General features: G+C 42.9%; 2 protein-coding genes and 1 non-coding gene across 3 annotated transcripts; 2 read left to right on the plus strand and 1 right to left on the minus strand.

Annotated features, from left to right (window-relative positions):
- Positions 1-6,061: 6,061 nt before the first annotated feature.
- CG4066 (uncharacterized protein) lies at positions 6,062-7,828 on the plus strand (the record flags this gene model as incomplete). The annotated part of the gene is made up of 1 exon (NM_141917.1): positions 6,062-7,828. The coding sequence occupies one exon, from the start codon at positions 6,062-6,064 to the stop codon at positions 7,826-7,828; it is 1,767 nt and encodes a 588-aa protein (NP_650174.1).
- A 9,443-nt stretch (positions 7,829-17,271) lies between these two features.
- On the minus strand, positions 17,272-17,343 carry tRNA:Thr-TGT-2-5 (transfer RNA:Threonine-TGT 2-5). The gene has a single exon. It is a non-coding gene; the product is annotated as a tRNA-Thr (tRNA).
- An 886-nt stretch (positions 17,344-18,229) lies between these two features.
- On the plus strand, positions 18,230-19,919 carry CG10013 (uncharacterized protein). The gene has a single exon (NM_141918.2). It carries the CDS (start codon positions 18,360-18,362, stop codon positions 19,755-19,757), a length of 1,398 nt encoding a protein of 465 aa, NP_650175.2. The 5' UTR covers positions 18,230-18,359; the 3' UTR covers positions 19,758-19,919.
- The last annotated feature ends 1,127 nt before the right edge of the window (positions 19,920-21,046 follow it).

Consider the following 21,046-nt stretch of genomic DNA (forward strand, 5'->3'; position numbering starts at 1 on the left):
ACGAAAATACTCTTTGCGGTGCAAATAAAAACGAATATGAGTAATTTGTTGTACTTTATGGCCAGTATTTTACAGTTCTCTATGAAGTTATTTTTAAACAATTTTATAATTCAGTTTTTAGAAAATGAAAAGCTTATTAATAGTAGATAGTCAAGTTCCTTGATCTTGTCGATTTTCTTCACCATTCACATACGAAGCGCACTTCCTATGAAAGGAAAGAATAATTATATAAGCCTCCAGGTCGGAGAATGCATGCAATGCAGATATGTGGAGTCTATGGTCCTCGATCCGCTGAACACACAAAGCCGGCACAAAGACCCTAAGATATTAGCGGACATATTTCAATCCTTTGACGATGGTCAAAATAAAATATTATTTCGCGCGTTAATACGCAAAAATAAGCGGCCAGTTGGGTGGCACAAAATGCCATGGACTGGCGAAGCGGGTGGCAGATGCCCCCTCCCCTGGAACACCGCATCTCTCTGATTCCTCCGAATCTCTGTCCCCCCGAGGAGGATTGCTGTAAAACCGGACTCTGGGGCCAGGAAGGTGTTGTTGGCCGAGAAATTATGATGGGAGACTGCGCCGAGTCTGGTCAATTGCAATGCGAATTTGTGACTCGTTACGAGTCGCGTGGCGGCGATCTTTGGGAGTTGGGGTCAGGAAAGCGGGTTAAGAGGGGGAGGCAGAGCACCATGGGTGGTCCTTGGCCGCCTCTCGAGATGCAAAACACTTTTGACAATTTGTACTTGTACAGCCTGGTCCGTACGTACGGCTGCCGTGCGTTATAAATTATCAAATAGAAATAGCTTTCGATTCTCTCTCGACCATTTTTTTGTTCGCGACTGGCTGACAGTGAAGCTAAATTATTTGGCATGCGGTGTGAAATATGTGTAATTGGAAAACAAATTCCAAATGCCTAATTTATGACTTGTGCGAAATGGCCAGAAATTTATTATGTCCCTCAAGAAGCTGGGATGGGGTCAAACACAATCGGGGTACCGAATGTCTGGATGGGGTTACGATTCATTTGTTACCTTTACTAATTAAATTATGACAAAAGGAGACTGCGAGAGGGTTGTTGTCCTGCCTCCTGGCCACATGTCCAAAAATGTTCAACGTATTCAATTTCATTTTATGTAAATGCTCGTAAATGTGACAAAAAGGCTGGGATCTGGCGAACGAGCACACACACATTTCGTTGACAGATAGCCTGAAAGTTCCATTTCAAAACATCCAGCAAATTGAAAGGTTCGCTTTGGGGACTGGACGTTGCTAATGAAATTGGACACCAACATCGCCAGATACAGATACGACCCACAGATACAGATACAGTTAGAGATAGAGATACACCAACCCGAAATTATGCAAATCACAGAGACTGCATATGCAAAATGTTTAACCCTTAATTGGCCCATAAGGCAAGCCGACTGTCTCGCACTCACCTATCGCTGACATCGATAGCAATCGTCATATCCCATACACCAGATACTCCTGCAGCCAGACAGAACGACAAAAGTCGACGTAACTTTTTCAATTACCCCGAAAAACCGATGCAAACTCGCTCTGTGGCCTCACTGATCCGAATCTGGATCTGAGTCCGAGTACGAATCTGTATCTGTATCTGGATTCGACTCGCCGCCCCCAGCCACTTTTTGGTTTAGCTCTGTTTTGGCGTTGGCGTGAATTATCTGCGCAAACAGCCAGTGACAGGCGTTGAATTGCCACAGTTGCCTGTATCTGTATCTGTGTGTGGTGTGTCCAGTGGCACTTTGTCGCATAATATGTTAATCAGCCACATGTCAGCCTTGCGGGTGGGTTTGCCACCAGCTATATGGGTGGCATTTCATTGGGGATTGTGGCGACCCTTACTCCTGGCTTAATTAGAAGTTCAGTGAGGATGGGATCAGACGCAAGATTATGATGCCCAGGATATTGCATTATTAAAAGCTTACCTTTAAACCAAGGCAGGATTCATAATAAAAGTTCTTTATAAAGTATAAGCCATTTCCTTGATATAAAAATAACCGGAATACATTTCCTATATGAATTATTCTTTGTATTTCATATTGTTAAAAATCCTGTTACCAACATGGCAAGAATGTAAAACTCGCGGTCAAAACAAATTTATCAAGCAAAGAACTTCACAACAAAATTCGCCTACCTTAAAGCCATATTTATGATCAATCTGTCGCTTGCATATATACAGTTATTCTTGACCCGTTCCAGGCTGCTCCATTTAACACAGAGAGGCTCACGGATTCAGGGTCCCTGTTTTGGCAATAAATTGGCATTTAAATTAATTCACCTTGAATTATGTTCTTTGTTGCGATAAAAGGGAAACACTCGGCCAGTCGAGCATTGAGCCCCCCACAGCGTAATTTTCAATCAAAATCGCACATCCGCGAAATTATCATGAACTCAGCAGAGTTGGTCTGCACTCCGGACCCGCAGCCATTCGAATACACTGAATATCCGTGGATCGGGTGAGGAGATTATCAAATTGATTCCAATTAACACTTGCCACCGCTCCAGGGAGGGATTGCCAGCCAATGGACATTGGACATTGGACATTGGCCAACGGCCGCCGGCAGTTGCATCCATTCCTCCTCGACACTCTGTGTATGCAAACGTTATAAATATTTCACTCTTTGTCCACGCTTCGCGCTTTACGGTTTACGGTTAGCAGACACCACACTTGGCGACCTGGAGGGACGGTCCCTTAAAATGGGACCCCAACTTTATGGCCAATACCGACTCCTTTCTCCACCACAGACGAAACATGCACATAACTTAAGCGCACTTTGTCGTAATTCGTAATTCGTAATTCGAATTGACAAACGTTTCTTGGCCCCGATTGACTTTATATGTACGTATGCCCGTTGGCTAACTTTTGGCTCACTTCGTTTGGGCCCGTGTGAAATGATAAATATTCCATAATTTAGCCTGGCATTCAATTTCGATTTGTGTGACACATAAATTACGAATTAACGCTTTAAGCCCAACAAGGCAAAGATAAAAACACGGGAAGAGAGCTGAAGGCTTTCTTTGATCAATTTGCTGGCTTGCTGGCACACTTCCTAGAGATTACGAAATCGGAAAATAACTCTAGGGCTTAAAAGTATGAGGAAATGCGAATAAGATTATATATAGTTATATTTATGCATACATATATCCCGGATATGTTTTCCTATCCCAGTGACCCCATGCATCTGAAGATTTATGGATTGTGCTGACTGACATTTTAAGCGCTATCTTAGCAATCTTAATTACCAGCTACATCTGTAAATCAATCCGAAGAACCATTCTCATATCATCATAACCACCTTGTCATCCAATTTTTTTTTTTTTTTTTGCAAAAGTAGCACACGCACAAGTCTCTCTCACGTTCTAAGCTGCCGACTGACAGGCGGTGCCGCTTAATTAAGTTGAAAATTTATGAAGTTCTTTATCAAGCGAAATTCATTAGCCAGCATCTAAGACCGTATACAAAGTATGGCTAGAGAAAAAAACAAAATAATTTCCTTAGAAAAGGATTTCCTCTGAAAATGCGGCAAATAAACGGAACGGGAATGGGAATGGGAGTCAGCAGCTCAGACTTGGAGAAGACAGAAAGTTCAAAAGGAGGAAAGGACCCTGCAATGAGGCATACGAAAAGCAGCGCACAAAAGATGATTAATAATCTCCAGGACAGACTCCGACTCCCAAGAACACTCCACCACTAACCACTAACCACTAGTCGCGGAAAATCCTGGCTGGGGGGAGTGGGAAAAGACAAATGTCTTGGCTGCGTGGTCTCTTTCACAGTTAATTTAAGTTTCCAGGCGAAACGGATGCAGGACCTGGCTGGAAAAAAAAGAAGAATTTTGCTGATTTTGTCAACTGTTTGTCGCTGATAAAATTATTAGCTCTTCTTTTGTTTCAGCCCCTGTGGAAAAACCGAAACTGGGTGCTACGCACATCTTTTTTTTTTTCTTTTAGCTCGTGCCCAAAATTTTTGTATTAAAATGCAAATTTTTTGTTAATTTTGTTGTTTTTTGCTTTAATCAGCGGGAAGCCACATCCACTGTGGTTGCACTTGGATGATGATGAATGTTGAACCACGGCGTATGTCAGGAAGCAGGATTCAGGGTTCCCCAGTTCCGGTGACTTTGCACCCCGCATAGCTGAAATTGTTTTTTCTAAATGCTCTTCTAATTTTCCCTGCTGCTGGTTCGTAATTTTCTAATTTCGCGTACTAATAGAGCTTGTTAGGCGATAGCTTTGTTCGGAAAAAATTAAAATGTATCATTAGGAAATACCAAAGATGGCTTGCATCCATAAATAAATTAAATACAAGTAATCCAGTTAATCCGCAGCACAGTTTGTTTTTAGCTCAGGCCATTAGTTAAACTGCTTAGTTAAGTGCTTGTGAGCCAAATTTCGATGTGCTCTGCCATTCTGCCATCTCCTATCTGAAAGTCATCTGAAGACACCGCATTCAGTTCACAGACGCGACCGAGAGACATAAACAATTAAACTCATTTGACGATTAATTACGCGCCGCTTCCAAATCGCGTGTGCTGCCACCACAGCCTGCAGTAAAATGGAAAAAAATAGATGGCCCGCGGCAAAATTGTTCTATCAAAACACTGGAGGCTACAGCAAAAACTGCGACAAGAACAACACCCACAGCCAAGTACAAATTCATTTGCTGCTAAAGACACAAGAGGAACTTGCATGTCGTGTCATAATCTTGATGAATGCATAATTGCATGCCGAGCTCCCAGCTCCTCATCCTCTTCCCTTTCCCATCCACCCAACGGATCAGCCCCATACTGCCGCGATCGAAATGGGTTTAAATGTCAACCAGCATAAGAAGTCGGAACGGACCCGAAACATAGGCCCATTTCCAAATATTTTCATGGTTTTCAATAGCGAAAAGAACGTGCATCAAAAGTTCTTCTCCAACACTGGAAAAGAAAACTGATGATAAAAATCGGAGTCCAAATTTAATTTGTAACACAAGATATACTTCTATAAATCATTAACATTAATTATTTAAATGTATGTCTGTGATTTCATTTAATAATTTTTTAATTTTTATCAAACACTACTTTTGATTAATAATCTGAATTCCCAAAAAAATTGTGTCAAATGGTAACTTTTTCTAAATTCCACTTGACAAAATATTTTTGTAATTTGAGCTTATTTCTAATACCTAAGTAATTTTTCTGAGTACATCCATGCAGCATGCAATACATGAATTATGCGGCAATTAATTAATGAGGAATATTGAAAGCTACCCACCCAACCCAAACCAACCCAATCCCCATATAACCACCAAAAGCGACCACCATCATCTTGACTCGACCCATTCCGTAGGCATTGTGCGCCTCAGGGAGAGAGCCATATATTGGTGACCCAAATTATTCAATTCATTTTTATTTATTTTTAATTTTTTGATTTGTTGCAATAATTCCCCGCCCCTTTACAGCGAGCCAGAGAGAGCAAAGGGGTCTGCTTGTTTGTGTAACTATTTATTCTAATTTGACCCGCTTATTGAGGGGCCCGCCCTTCTGCGCCCCACTCACCCCGTTGGCCATTAATTGATGCAGCCGCTTAAATGATGAATCACTTTTTCATTAAAATTTGACTTTGAGTGTGACCCCCATGTGACTGGCGTTGACTTTTATGTGGTTAATAGTTAGCTTTCCTATTGATGGATATTCCGCAATTGTCGCTTGTGGAAATCTAGCCATGTGTCTCTTTGTTTTTCTTTTCTTTGTCTACATTTGCAAGTACAATGAACCAGAATCGGTGGCTTCTTCAAACATCAAACTCGTGCTGTACAAGCTGACCCATAAAGCACAGCATAAAACCGATAAAAGAAAAAGTGCACGGTACAAGAAAAAGAATGCTGAGAATCAGAAAGCGGTTGAAGATAGCACACCTGCCACCTGAGACCGAAACGTGAACGTGGGCGGCAATGTAAAGTGTATTTAAGCTGGGGTGAAGGCCATCAAATGGCAGTTAAACTTTTAGTTCTTTTATAAGAACAAGCATTAAGTGCGGTCTGAAAATGTTTCTTCCAATTGCAACTCTTTTGTTGATCTTTACGGGGGCTGCTTTTGCAGCAGATCCCTTCAATCAAGTGGAGGAATTTGTGGACTTTGAGGATATTGACGAAGTGGCCAATACTGAATCCGAAGGAGTTACTGATGTTCCAATCATTACAGCCACGCCAATTTCAATCCCCACAAGTTCTACGAAGACTGGATTAACCCGTGAATATACCGCAGACGGATTAACAACAACGACTTCCACAACACTGGCCTCAATATCTACTCACTCTTCAACGACAGCTACAACAACAACTGATTCCAGCACATCTCATTCAAAGACTAATGATTCCACCACAGATGAATCTACCACAACCGATTTTGCGACCCTGTCTTCAACCACAGCTCAAGCTTCAACGAGAATTTTAAAAACAACTGTTTCCACTACATCTTCAACGACAACAACATCCACAACTTCTCCATCGACAAGTGACTCCACCACAAATAATTCTACAACTACTGAAACCACAACTGTTCCGACAACATCAGCTTCAACAACAGATTCCAGACTAACTTCTTTATCAACAACTGATTCTACCACAAGCGATTCTACGACTAACGAAATTACGACATCGGGTTCCACCAAAAAGGATGAAACTTCCACAACTACTTCAACCACAGCCGATTCTATCACCTCCTCACCAAACACATCTGATTTCACCACAACAGAATCTATAACCGAGTCTTCCACGACTACAAGGAGCACATCAATTGAGACCAGCACCTCGTCTTCACCAACAACAGTTTCCACAACAATTGGTTCAACAACAAATAACACAACAACTTCGGTATCAACGGAAGATTCGCCAACTACCACAACTGAATCCACTACAACCACTGAACAACCATCAGAAGAAGAAATAATTCTTGCACTCCTGGCTGAAAATGCAGGAGCCCTAGATCGGTTTAATACTCAGCTTGATGCTGTCAGCGCAATTAACTGGAAAATAGACGCTGAGCTGGACAACCAGGCAGAGTACCTTGATGCAATCGAAGTCACCGAGGAACTTCTCCGAAACCAGACACAGGAACTTCTGCTTTGGGAAGTGGAACTTCTTCGAGGCGTTGTCACCTCTTTTCAGAACTTAGACATTTTTGCCAACCGATCAATCGAAGCCGTATCAGATTTAACTAGGCTCCAAGAGCAGAATAAAGATCGTGTAAGGAACCTCGTAGATAAACTTAACGTTACCCAAGGACAAATTCTGCGCAGAACAAAAGGATTGGATGACAGACTCAACTTTGTAAATCAACTTCTCCTTGGATATATCGAGCCAAAAGTAAATAGCTTAGAGGATTCGTTTGACAATCTGAACAAATCGCAAATTAATTCTCTAATTGAACTAAAGAACGTTCCCGAGGTTAGAAATCTAACGAAAACTTCCATCAGAAAACTGTCATTCTTAGATAACCAATTGGCTTTGTTCAACCAGACCCAGGAAAATAGATATTACTCCGTAGAAGCTGTCATCAAAGCCTGGACCCCCACTAATCTCAAAGAGATCAATGATCTAACTCACGCTTTAAGCATTTCTCAAAAGCGCACCGACTTGGCAATTGCCATTAGCGGATCTGCGGAGTATAATACTGAAACCTATCCGACCCGTTTTATAAGCTATAAGGGCATAGAAGATATCAACCAAAGTAGGAAAACTAGAACCCCACAGATCTTAGGTGCTGAAGATAACGCATTGGAGTCATCGTGGAATGTTGTGGCACCAGCATAAATAAACTTGAAACGAAAACCGAATGGAACCTGAAACAATTTAAGTTTATTTTATTTTACATTATTTTATTAATAGTAATTTGAAATTCTTTAAAATTGGAGCAATGTATCAATTTCGTCTGAAATAAAAAGATTTTAAAGTGCAACGGTTGTATAAATGCATTCCCTGCTACGGTTTTTATGTTCTCGAGCTCAAATTGTTCATGGCAAATATGCGGACTATTTTGGCTGGCTATCAATTTACAGACAAGGGAACACCGTGAAGCTGCTGAGCGAAACTGATACCACGGATGCACCGAGATGTCGGGGACCCCAGAACGAATCCCAGACCAAAACTAAGCCGAGAACTACAAATGTCTTTCAGGAAGGCTGAGAGGATGGCGCGAAACAAAAGTCAAAACAAGCGCAACATGAATGAACCTTTTAACATACTTGTAGTTACTAATTCCAGGTGACAGGCGACACAATGAGTCGAAGTGGATTTTTCATTTGTGGCCATTGTTGGGCCCTCACGGGTATCGGGATTCGGCATTCGGAATTGGAGGGCCGGAGGAGGTTACTGGCCAACGAGCAGCCCATAAACAGAGGACACAACAAAGTTGTTACAACAACAGCATCGCCCGGTCACAAAAGTGACCAAAATCAGAGGCTACCAAAGTAGTAACAGATGCTCGATGTGATCGGATGCGATGCGAAGGTGTTGGCATTGGCCTTTCGAGGACCCGCAATTGGGAGTCCCGCATATCTCTCTGGGCACACGACATATCCTTTTCCCTTTCGGTTCCTCCGACTTCGGACTATCTTTCATTCTTCTTTATTTCGACTTTTTCCTTCTTTTTTTTTTTTTTGTTTTTGGCACAAGTCGGGCAATAAATTATCGGATACAAAATCGAGTCCAAGCCGAAGTCAAAACAAAGGCATAAACACTCGACGGACGACAGAGATGGCAGCCAGGCACGCACTCGACCAATTGACGACACAAAAGAGCAAAACAAAGACCAGCATCGGAATCAGAATCGCATACGGATTCGGAATTGGATGTGGATGTGGAGGTGGAATCGAACACAGTAACAGAATAAGAATCAGAAGCAAAACAAAACAAATCGAGAGGCTGCCCAGAATGCAGAATGCAGAATGGACCGAATGAACAGAAGAATGCCCAAAAAGCATGGACATAAACACTGACAACATGCTGCGACACGGAATGGCTGAGAGGAGCCCCACATCCATAGGTATGTGGTCTGCAGTTCGAGAAAATCTTACTCACTTCTATGAAAATACAAGAAACTGTTGAAAGAACGCACTTAAGCATCTAAATGTCCGGTTCTTCCCATGTTACTTCCTTGGTTACTTATTATCTCTTAATATTTTTTAAAAAATATATCCAATTTCATTTAGTATTTTTTCGAGTGTGGAACTTGTGCCTGCCTTTGGTTATCGGAAGCAGCAGCAGTAGACGCACCAAATGACAACTTCGAGGGCAAAGTCAATGAGCGCCTTCCTGCTCCCTGTTATCGCCTGCTGTTGCGTTAGCCAGCTCCGCCCCTCCTCGTCCTTTCCCTTTGGCCCGGCTGGCTACTCCTGCTGACCGGAGGACAAAAGGATCCCGGCGTGTTGCAAATCAAAACATGGAAACAACGACAGCAAACAAAACTCTGAACATGCGTCGAAATGCTAAGAAATATTTTCACTCAGCCAGCTGAAACATGCAAACAGCTAAAGTTGTTCAACTTAGTTTATGGAGCTGCTTGTGTTTGTCGAACGGGTTTTTAACGTTGGCTTGTGGGGATAGAGAATATTGAATTTTTGCACCTTTAAGATCGTTCTATCTTGAGAGTTTAAATGTTATTTATACTAAGAAAGCATAAACTATGATTTCCATTTCCCTCTACTACCAGCCGATAAGACAATCTCACCACCAATCCATGATTTCATATCGTTACCACTTAATTAAACCCAATTAATCTACAATATAAATTATTAAATTTCATAAAGCAAGCAAAGTTAAATAACTTACACACAGACTGACGAGCGATTTCGACACCCAAAACCAAGTAACCAGAAACAAAAACAGCGGAGGCAGAAGACCAAGACGATGCAGATGATGATTATGAAGCAGAAGAGAGTGGCCCAGAGCTGGAGGATATGGTGTATATATGGAGAGGGGGAAGGGGGGAAATTGGGGGCCAGAGGGCTGCCACAGGATTGGTATCAGAATCGGGCCCCGGCAGCTTCATGCTGTGCGCGATTCATGTTTGGTGATTAAAGTAAAGTTCGTAAATTTACAGTTTTCATCAAAGGGGCGACTGTTAGTGGACTGGACTCGGCTTTTCCAACTGCTCTGCTCTGCGAGCAGCCACAGAGTTCGCCCAGAGTTCAGCCCAGGTGACTGTGACGGTGACTTTGTCGATGACTTCGATCCCCGGCACCAACTCCTAATCCAGCCTATTGCAGTACACTCGAAAAAATTGGGTATTACTGGACAAGTGAGCATAGGAGTTCCAAAGGGAGCTCCCTTGCTAAAACTGTACTATATTTACATTTTATGTATTTGAATAAATATTATAGTAATTAAATAACAAACAATCAACTTAACACACATTCAGATATTTTTTCTTTCGAGTGCACACACATATACGGCGAGGCAGACTCCTTTGGCTTTTCCTAAACTGATTTCCAGCAATAAGCATTAGTTGAAAATTGCAATTGTTTTTGTAAAGGGTAGGGTGGGGCAGCCGGCGGGGAGCGGGGTATGGAGCCACACCGCGGGGGAGTGCCAGTACCCAGTGCCAAAGTTAAAGCCAAGTGCCTGTGCCTGTGCTGCAGCGATTGCACGATTCCCGGGCCAACGGAGGGATCCCAAGATCCCGAGGAGGTGGTGGCAGAGGCACATCATCAACGTCCCCAGCCACGTCGTCAGTGCGGCAGAAAAGCTGCACAAAAAATCCAATTGTATTTAACGAATTTTTCGTTGCCGTTGTTGTTGTTGCGGCCAGCTTTCTGGGGTCCGGAACGGAGGGCCGTGAATCATATGGACACCATTAAATGGAAAGGTACGAGCAATGGCAATCGCCAACACGCGTCAATTGTGCGCGCTGTGTGAGACCGAAGGAAAATGCTGAAAAGCTGCTAGCCGAGAACCAAGAAAATCTGCGCAGCTATTTTTACCAAAACTTCGATCGGATATGGCCGCGTGCCGTGACACGAAGTATTAAGATACTTAGTGCATTCAACAGATCAGCATGGTAATTAATCGTTGCTGCTAATTATATTAAATGATCCATGATGATACATGGTACAATCCATCAGTATCACTCATGTACATCATATAATCATACTCAATAATCATGTCTCAAGATTTTTGTTTTAATGCAAAATAAAGATGCCACACGCGATCATCACTACCACTGATTGCGGCCAGAAATGGGCTCGGAATGGGAATCTCTGTTAGCTGGAAATGGGATTCTGCGATTGCGCGACGTGAAAATGACCCTGAGTGGACGGGGGGGATGTGCGGTGTCAGGGCTTATCAAAAGCTCGAAATGGAACCGCCAGAAACGCAACCATTAATAAAACCTAATAACAACATAAATGCCAATATCTTTTTAACAAATTTGCCCGACTGCTCGACGAAGATGTCGATAAGTGAACTAAATAACCAGATTAAAGCAGATCGTAATAAATGTAATTTGAATTTGCCGCACTCGGCTCACATCTGGGGAGCACACTCAATGGTCGTCATCCGAAGATGGGGAGCCTCGATGGAATCACGGAGGAGCAGCATTACTTAATTGCATGACCGAGGATATCACCAGGCAATCGATCGTCACGGATTACAAGAGAGAGGCAACGTGTAATAGAGCCGGCTTAAATTATGCGTTCGAGTGGTTCTGCAAAAAGGGCTTCTTGCAACGCGGACAGGTGTTGATTGCCGCCCCTCTCGACCAATTCGGCTCCTTTGCATTTTGCCGATGGCATTGCCATTGGGCTTACAACCTGAGATATTCGCGAAGATGATGATGATGTGTTGGTCAGCCGAACGTGTTGCAAATTATTGCATTTGCAACGTGCGGCATGAACAGAATTTGGAGGCGAACACAACGAAGTGCCGTCATACGGACTGGCCGCATTTATTACTCCATTTAGTTGTGGAGCAGCGATTCCGGGTTCAATTAATGTCTACTTTGTTTGGCTAACAAATTGAACAAACTTGCAGTTGCAGCCGCAACATGACTTTATTTTATTTGCTCTCGGTGGCAGCCTGTCGTTGATTATTGCCTTTTGCTGCCTGCTGCCCGCCGCTGAAGACAATCAACCTGGCTGCAGTGCAATTTGCCAGGAGAAACAAAAAAAAAAATAAATTTGAGTTCAGTTGCCGGGTCAAGCCACTGCCAGCTACTGAATTTAACAAAAAATAAAGAAATCCCCCATTCGCGGGCGAGGGCAAACAAAATCTTTTATTCGGCATCGCTATCTGCATCTGAAGCTAGCACAGCAAACAGAAATTGTTTTGATAACAATCTCCGGAGCAGAAATGCTCCACAGTCAAACAATAACGTGCCAAAAGTTTGCTACTGAATTTTAAATATTAATATCTCAGCCAGATATTCGCTGGATACAGCCACTACTTGGCGACAGAGACCCGCCCCTCTTGACTTTTCTTTGGCTTTGGGTTTTGGTTTTTCATATTTTTTTTTTTTTTGGTTTTGAGTTTTTGGTTTTTTAGGGCGCGCACGTTTTGGTTGTAGCGGAAAAGTTTTACTTTGAACATGAAAAATATCTTGTTTAGATTTTATTTTGCAGATAGACGACAAGTAGACTTAATTATCATTTTTCGCGAATACATAAATACATTAGCTCGGCTTCGAGCTTATTGAGGGCGGTTCGCTGCCGCTCATTTTGGCCAACTTTCGCCGGTGGGAAATGGCAGGCAGAAAGGCCAACTGAATCTTATACTTAGTAACTGCACACACAATCATTTTCCAGCAAATCTATGCGCATCTCTATGCAAATGTGTGTTGTATCCGAGCCGAATTAAGAATAGGAGAATACTTAGTACGAGGCCTATGCCCAAACCCAAACCCAAACCCAAGCCCCAAATCCAATCCGAAAGCCCAAGCCAACATATTTTCCATGTCGATGGCATCGATTGCGTTATGCAAAATATATGCAAATGCCATAAATACAGGCAACGGTTGCATCTTCGCCTTCTGTGCCGAGCAGTTTTCTTTTCGCAATGCAGTTATCTATGTGTGAGTGGATTTTTTTTTCTCTTAGTTTTCCCGCTTTTTAGCTTTCTGCTGCTTTTCCAGCGAAACATCGTTCGTTGGGGTCTTTGAAGAGTCGCGACTTCAACTGGCGATTTGAGAGATTTGTGAAATTTATCGGGCCAGTTGGGAGTGGGTGCGATGGATACCTGGTCCACCAAGGTGTCGAGTTCGGCTTGGCTGAGTTGACTCAAGGTGGGTGTTTGTTTGTTTGCCTTTATGCGGCTGTCTGCATTCTCGGAACGGTAGTTAGGCTCTGGCAGGAATAATCGAAGAGTTTGACAACATTTGAATATCGTTTTGTTGCCTAAATTGAGTTTCGAAAATCTGCAAAATCACGAAGTTGAACCCATCTGTCAGGCACTTGGTAATTGAGCCGCGGTGAAAAGGTGAAAACTTTCGCATAATGAGCTGATGCTACTCCCCAGCCAATGAAGCCACAATGAATTATGAAAGTTCGATTCTGGCCAATGTGTACGGTTAGCACTCGAATCAAACCATAAATCTTACGCAAATAGCACTCAAAAAGCAATAAGACTATTTCAACGCCATTGTGTGCTAAACAGATTTCAAAAAGGCGATACAAATTCGAGCCATACAGCAGCACAGGACAATGCGTTCGGTTTGTTTTTCTTTTTGCCCCGTCCCGGTCCCAGAAATTGCCTCCGATATTGGTAGCCATTTCCATGACAATGCCCCCGGGCTGGAAGCTGGAGTTGGGCTAATCTATGAGCCAAGATCGCAGGCTATTCTGCCAGTAAGATGCTGCAAGATGTTCCGTTTTGTCCAGTTTTTGCTGAATCAATTTGTTAGAGAAACAATGACCCCTACTAAGGACAATAGGCCAAAGGACCTGGAACCGAGAGGCGTGTGACATTAGCCGACAGTTTTGCGGCACTGTGAGGGTGGATTTTGGTACAAATGGACAGCCGCCAACTGAGCGGATAATCGGATTGTCCAGGCTGGCGTTCACCGGTCAAATAGTAATTTGTGGGTTTTTAGGCCAATACAGCTGCCGTAACGAAAGTAACCAGTTGTCAGTATGCAAAAAACCGCGGCGACAACTTCTTCTTCATCTTCACGTGCCAAGATGCAAGCAACTCAAGCGCAATGCCAGCGGGTGGCTTATCGCATATCGTTTATCGCTTATCGCCATAATTCCCACTCAACACCCAAGAAAGTTCAAGGAATTCCAAGGATGAGGAAGCACTCTGGAGTCCCCACACATTGTTTGCGGCAAAAGTGTCACACACACGAGCAACATGCAGCATGCAGTATGCAACGTCATCGTTGTCGCGAGCCATTCGAGATGCATCTTAGCATCGGCAGCTGACCCAACATGCAAAGAAGATAATCACGAGCTGGAACAGCCGGCGATGGCAACTGTGCCACGGCACTTATCTGATCTGCAGCATCAATAAGACTTACCTAAAGATGACCAATATGCTGAGGTTGGCCAAGGAGATGAAAAACCTCAAAAACCTCCAGGAGCCAACAAAGGCGGCACAAAATGTTATCATCTGAGGTCGGATGGCCGTTCAAGTTGCGCCCTTCTCGGATTCACTCAAACTTGGGGAAGTAAGTATCTCGTATCTGTCCCACAGCAATTCAGCTTTGTACATTTGCAAGTGCCACCATCAATTAAAACTAATAGAACAATTAATGAACACAACAAACACAAACCGCAAAGTGCAACCGCAGAGCGAGAACTTAGAAGGAGACAACGCAAAGATGTCGAAGATGAATATTAAATGTGCTCGAGTAGTCGAATTCGGAATACACTGTAATAAAAAGCATTGTACATATATACCAATAATAATTGGGTCTTTAGTCAATACATATCTCAAACTCCATAGGTTATACAAAGGTCGATAGAGCACTTCGATTTTATTTCGCATAATATTGAGCACTTTAATTGGAAGACCTTCTTAGGAACGTTTTCCTAAGAAATGTAATATTTAAGTAAGTATATAGTAAGCTACAATCACCAATTTAAAGGGCATTGCAGGCGCATGCGGAACTGACTTTCAAAGGGGCTAAATAAAGAGTTTTGTTCTGCGTCTTCATCATCAGCATAATATTTTCCATGATCATTATTGTCTTTGGCAATTAAGCGAGATGAACAAGTAAGTGAATGAATGAATGAATGGGTGAATGCATGAGCTGCCAGTTCATAATTTCTCAACTCTAATTCCCAAGAAATTAGAAACGAAAAAAAAGGGGTGCGGGTGGCGCTCCACCGCTCACCAAAGAAAAAAAAAAAAAGAAGATCGCAGAGGCGAGATTGAACTGGGGGCGTGCCCCGACCGACCACGCCCACCTCCGTGGCAGGCAAAAGTGCACAAACAGTTAAATGCGATCGTCTGCTCGACGTAATTGCAGTCACCGAAACATGCAATTTAACTCGGCTGGAAACAATTGAATCCATGAATTATGAAATATTTTAAGTCAAGCAAAATGCCACAGTCAAGTGGGGCAGACACCTCCCCGCATTTTCCATCTTGGGCTAATTAACTAAGTGCCACGCACCTCGGCGTCTCAGCTGAAAAGCTGAAGAGCAAAAACCCATTTTTAGCTTCATGCATTTTTAATTCCTCTAATAGCTTTTGGCTTCTAGCCGCTCCCACCAGCCACCAGACATTGATGGACCAGCCAGAGAGCAGCCAAAAACCGGCAAAAATTAAAACACCAAAAATGCTGTACTCTGCCGCAGCTGCTGGCCAGATGCAGATTAATTCCCGGCCCCAAAAAAGTCGACCGAAAAAGTTGTCCTTACCTGGTCGCATCTGTGGATGAACTAAGCCAACAAAGCGCAATGTGTCCTCCATCAAAATTAATTACCAACGGAGCGGGAAGCAGCGGGGAGCAGCAAGGCCAATTGTCAGTTGTGCTGAGCTCAAAAGTTAAAAGGGGGCGACGGCGATTCAGCCACCCACCAGCCACCACCCACACCCAGCTCTCTGCCCACTGGGGCTCATCAGTCAACACTTGCTCAACATTCTAAAGTGATAAATTGCCATCCCTCCTTGGTCAAAATCACTTGGCTCTTAACGAATTTCAAAGCTGAGTCAGCAAAGTGTTGCATACTTTCGGGCGCTTCTGATTCACGACCAATTTCGTTTGATACTTAAGGATCTTTACAAGAGCTAACTAGATTAAAAGAGAGGTATGCAGGAAAGTCAACATATTTATAAAAAAGGAAAATTTATTAAATGTATGTATTATAATAATTAGTTTTCTAATGAATGCAGTGAATGTTGTATTAACTGTTTGCTACATTCCAAATACTCAGCTTACTCCTTTATATGTATAATCAAGTGACACAGCTTCGACTTTCGAAATGGGAATATTTCGTTTTATCAATATACTTTCAGCCAAACGATTGCGCTATAACGCAACTGTAACCCGTCAATCATGAAAGGAGAAAAGGAGAATTCCATGGCTGGAGCTTATGTGTGATTTATTGGCCAAAACCATGGCTGCATTCAACCACGAGTAAAGGCCAAATTAATTAACCACCAGGCAGACGCATTGTGTGCTGCCGCCGCGGATCACTTTGTTGGTTTTTAATTAAGGAGTTGAATGGGAATCAAAATTAAAGTGATTTATGCCGACGATAAATGCGTAAAGAAAATTGTCAGTGCTTTAATTATAAACAAATAGGAGGGCAATGGAGCCGCAGCTAGCATAAACAAATAATTAAAACCAGACAAAGTTGTGAAGTCACTGGAGGAGGGTCGATTTTTTATTCAAACGAATTCGTGTCAATATTTACCCCCAACACAAGGATGTCAACTAATAGTCTAAACTGGCGCTTCCTTCGGAGAGTCCTTGAGCATATCGCGCCACTCTTGTTTTCAGTGTTTACCCAAACCGCCAAGCTTTTTCGGGGGTGAAGGAAACTTCTTGATGTCCTGCCAGCGATAATGTCACACATGATTGCTCCTGGGTGGGTTTTTGCCCTCGGTCTGTGTGAGTTTTTAATTAAAAATGTAAAACATTTACTTTTGTCAACAGTTCGGTGGTATCTAAACTGTATACGCTTTTTGTGGGTGACATTTCCCTTTTGGCCTTGCGATTTTACTTGGTTAACAAGGTCTTTAATCTGTGGACTGCTTTCGGAAATTATATATGTCCATATAAAGAAACAGATGCAAAAAGTTGAATCTCAATTCGTTGCCTCCTGTGAGGATTGAACTCACGACCCCTGGTTTACAAGACCAGTGCTCTGCCACTGAGCTAAAGAGGCTCACATGAACGTCTTGAAAAATAACTAAAATATTAGTTACGTTTCGAGCTGCAGTGGCAAGCTTCAGTAGTTAGAAGTCTTAAAGATCTTTCCATCTTATCAGCGCAGTTTCCGATATCATAGCAAGGCTCCCAGATAAAATCTATTCGAATCTTATCAAGACACGTTTACAGCAGTTCAATTTTCTAATTGCAATTGGTTTCAAGTACGGAAAAAATGTTTAAATACATAACATTTGGGTGAGTAGCTTTATATATTACCAATTTTCCCAGTTTCTGCCATGGACTTTTGCCACTGAAGTTTAAATTTTAAATTTTTACAGTATCTATTAGCAACTGGTTTTATTTTTGAAGCGGTGACAAACCAAAACAAGCACCACTTAATCCTTCCAGACGAATGCGCTGAAATTATTTATTATGACGCAAAACTTTTTTCCGGCCGCAGAGCAACGCGTCCGCTTTATCTCCTGTCCAAAAGAGCCAAAGGGTCTCGACTGGCATCCGCCAAAAACGATGGACCCCGCCCCCTCCAACCGACCCAAACACCCACTTGGGGGGAAAATCAAAAAACAAAAGTGGGACTTTTCCAGTTAAGCCTCGATAAAGAGCTTTAAAAGGTGCACCAGGGGCAGGACAATCGAGGTAATCCGAATGCTCAGTTAGCGCAACTTCAAAGGACTCAAAACCTGGTCATGTGGCAAAATCGAATGAAATGGGTAATTCTGCGGGATAATTCCTAAAAGAGAATGTCAAAAAGGGATTAACTTTCAATCGAAAGAAGGTCAGGATCAGATTTATAATGAAATTTATATAAATTGGGATGAGATAAAAGTTTCATTGCAGCCCTGTTTTTATTCGATAGATTATACAACCCTAAATAAGCATTCGATTGTAGTAGGCAACTTCTAGATGACAATCGATTTATAAGTGTAACAAAAAGCGAGCCACTCACTTGACTAGTTAAACTAACTATTTCAATAACTTTAATCAACTGAAATCAAAATTAAGTTCAGGACAATGTCGTTAGACCAAGTTATAATCAACTGCATGCGCAGCAAGAACTGGATCAATGTCCTGCTCCTTAGATCGATGGATCTTTTCCAACCCCTACTGGTCGAGAGTTCCAATGTGTCCCAATTGATAGAGGTCAGCCCCAATGGGATCAGTTGGCACGAGAAGAACGTGGAGTACCGCATCATAATGGACGAGTTCTTCGATATAATCACCAGGACGAATGCTGGCGACGTGCCCATTACCTTAGTCGAAATGAAGGGTAGTCATGTGTCATTTGGATTATATCTCCGTAGGATTAGGTACAGCATTTTGGATGCGCTCACCATTAATGTGGAACTGGGGGAGCTGCCAATGTGTATTTCCCCATACAATTCCTGTTCCCTGCACTGCAGCAACTGTACGAATGAAATCATTGGGCAAAGGCAGTATTATCATATCCAGGAGGTTCCGATAACGACCATCTTGCCGCAGAACTACTTCTGTCCCCGCAACAGGATCCCAGTGTATCCTTCGGAGGAGGAGCTCTATTACGGCCTCAACTATCTGGTCGTATGCTCCGAGCTGCTCGGCAACGGAGTCAAGACCATCGCAGGTCGTCGTCGCGTACTCTGCTCACGCTGCAAGAAGTGCGTAGGCGAGTTTATTACCAGGGATGTGGGCGTGCAGCTGTACGCGGATGCCTTGCGATTTGTGACCTTGGACTCCCCACTCGAGTTCAAGGAGATCTTTGGCCATGTGACACCCACCCAAATTATGATGCGCCTGGTGAACGACGGCGAAATCTGTGGCCCGGATCAGAGACGCCTCTTCCTCAAGGCCGTGCGTCCGGATGGTCAGTTGCAGTTATTGCACTTGGAGATGGATACCAAGCAGATGCACATTCTGCGCTCCGAGCTGAAGTTGCCCGACATTAAAAAACCTGATATAGACTTACCCATGGAGGTCGATACCAGCAGCGAAAGTGATGTGGACATGAATGTGAGCGATACGAGCAGCAGCAACTCCATGCCCCAAACAGGAGATGAAGAATTAGCTCCAACACCCAGATCCACTACCCCCAGAGGAACTCCTACAAAGACCGTGCAATATGTGCGGTTGCGTGGCTTTCGTGGCTGGCGCGTTAGGTACCTGTTCTCGGGAAGTGATCGCGATCTGATCGAACACGACGATGTCTATATAAACTGGACCGATGAGGGAACCCGCCTTTTGTACATCTCCCACTTGATGATGGCAGACCTCCTAAGCGAGTTCAATGCCAATGAGAACCTTGTGGCCAGTTTGGAGAAGAAGCCGCTACCCACCAGGACTGATAATCCCCGGCAAAGCTGCATTATCTGCGAGTCTGATAAAGAGTTCTATGCCAGGTACGAGCGACTTGCCAAGATTTCTCAAGAGGGATGAAGTTCAATCCCAGCTGAACCAAGCTATTAAAAATAAGATTTGTTTACATTTATCAATATGAGATGTTTTATTTCAAAATATGATTTAATTAAACTTGCATTTGTATTTCCTCATCATGTCATACAAAAAATAAAACCATAAATATTGAAGCTTTTGTAATGTAAAAGACCCCTAATAAAACCCATTTATCCTTCGGTCCCAAACTGTAATTGCCTGCCATTGCTTTGTCGAACTCCATAAAATGCTTGCCCAAATTTAAATTAACCCTTTCCCTCCTGCCAATTCTTCCTCCATATTTTTACAAGTTCCTTAAGTGAAAGCAGCGAAATTCACGGCATATTTTCTTAATTGCTTTATTGTTGCTAATTAGTACAGATTTAATTGCGGAAACCCTTATAAATTTTCTAGACAACCGATGCGGTTTATGGCTTGCCGCCCCACTTTTGCGAAACACTGACCACATCATTAATCGTTGGCTGGTTAACGAAAAACAATTTGTCCAAATAACAATTAAGGCCGGGCCAACGCCAAACAACAAGTGAAGAACCCTCGGGAAAGGACACTTCAACGCCCACCCAGCAAGAGAAGGCTTCAGGAATCAGGATCGGGATCAGAATCCGAATCAGAAACAGAAACAGGGAAATCGTTAACAGCATTTGACGGCTGACAGTTGGCTAATGAAAATCCGGGGGAGTGAAAGTGTCCAAGGATGTGTCGCAATGTGATTAATGATAGTGCCTATTTTAAGTTTCATTTGAAATTTCACTTTATTAGGGGAGTATTTTTATTCTGAATCAGAAGATTACTTTCGTAACGTATGCATTACCTGGCCATTATTCCAGATGCACTTTGCTGCATTGTTCGAAATGGATTTCAGCTGTTGTTTCCTGCATTTTTGGCTGCCACAACAATGAGTTTCAAATTCGTTGGCAGGTGGATAGAAGTGCCTAATGGTCTGCGCCCCATTGTTGGACAGACTATTGTGGTTTTTGGATCTATGAAGAGTGCATGCCGCACTTCCTAGAAACCTTTCTAAATTAAGAAAGTGCATAGGGGTTATCACAACTCTCGTTTAACTGGGCGCATCATTCAGCAATTGCCAATAATTAACATAATGAAACCATAATTTGCGCTAGTTGAAGAAAGTCCAATGACACTGACACTCTAATTGCCATGGGGAGAAATGCTTCTAGTGAAAGCATGCGAAATTAATATCAGGGCAACGCCTCATAAATTAATTTTGAAATGCACCCGAAGCCCAGGGAGAGATATATCTTCTTGGGGTGGAG

Source organism: Drosophila melanogaster, chromosome 3R (assembly GCF_000001215.4).
Source record: "Drosophila melanogaster chromosome 3R".
Taxonomy (NCBI): Eukaryota; Metazoa; Arthropoda; class Insecta; order Diptera; family Drosophilidae; genus Drosophila; species Drosophila melanogaster.

What these genes read in the sequence shown, in the direction of transcription:
- CG10013 (NM_141918.2), top strand. Translation starts at nt 18,360, where the DNA reads ATGTCGTTAGACCAAGTTATAATCAACTGCATGCGCAGCAAGAACTGG.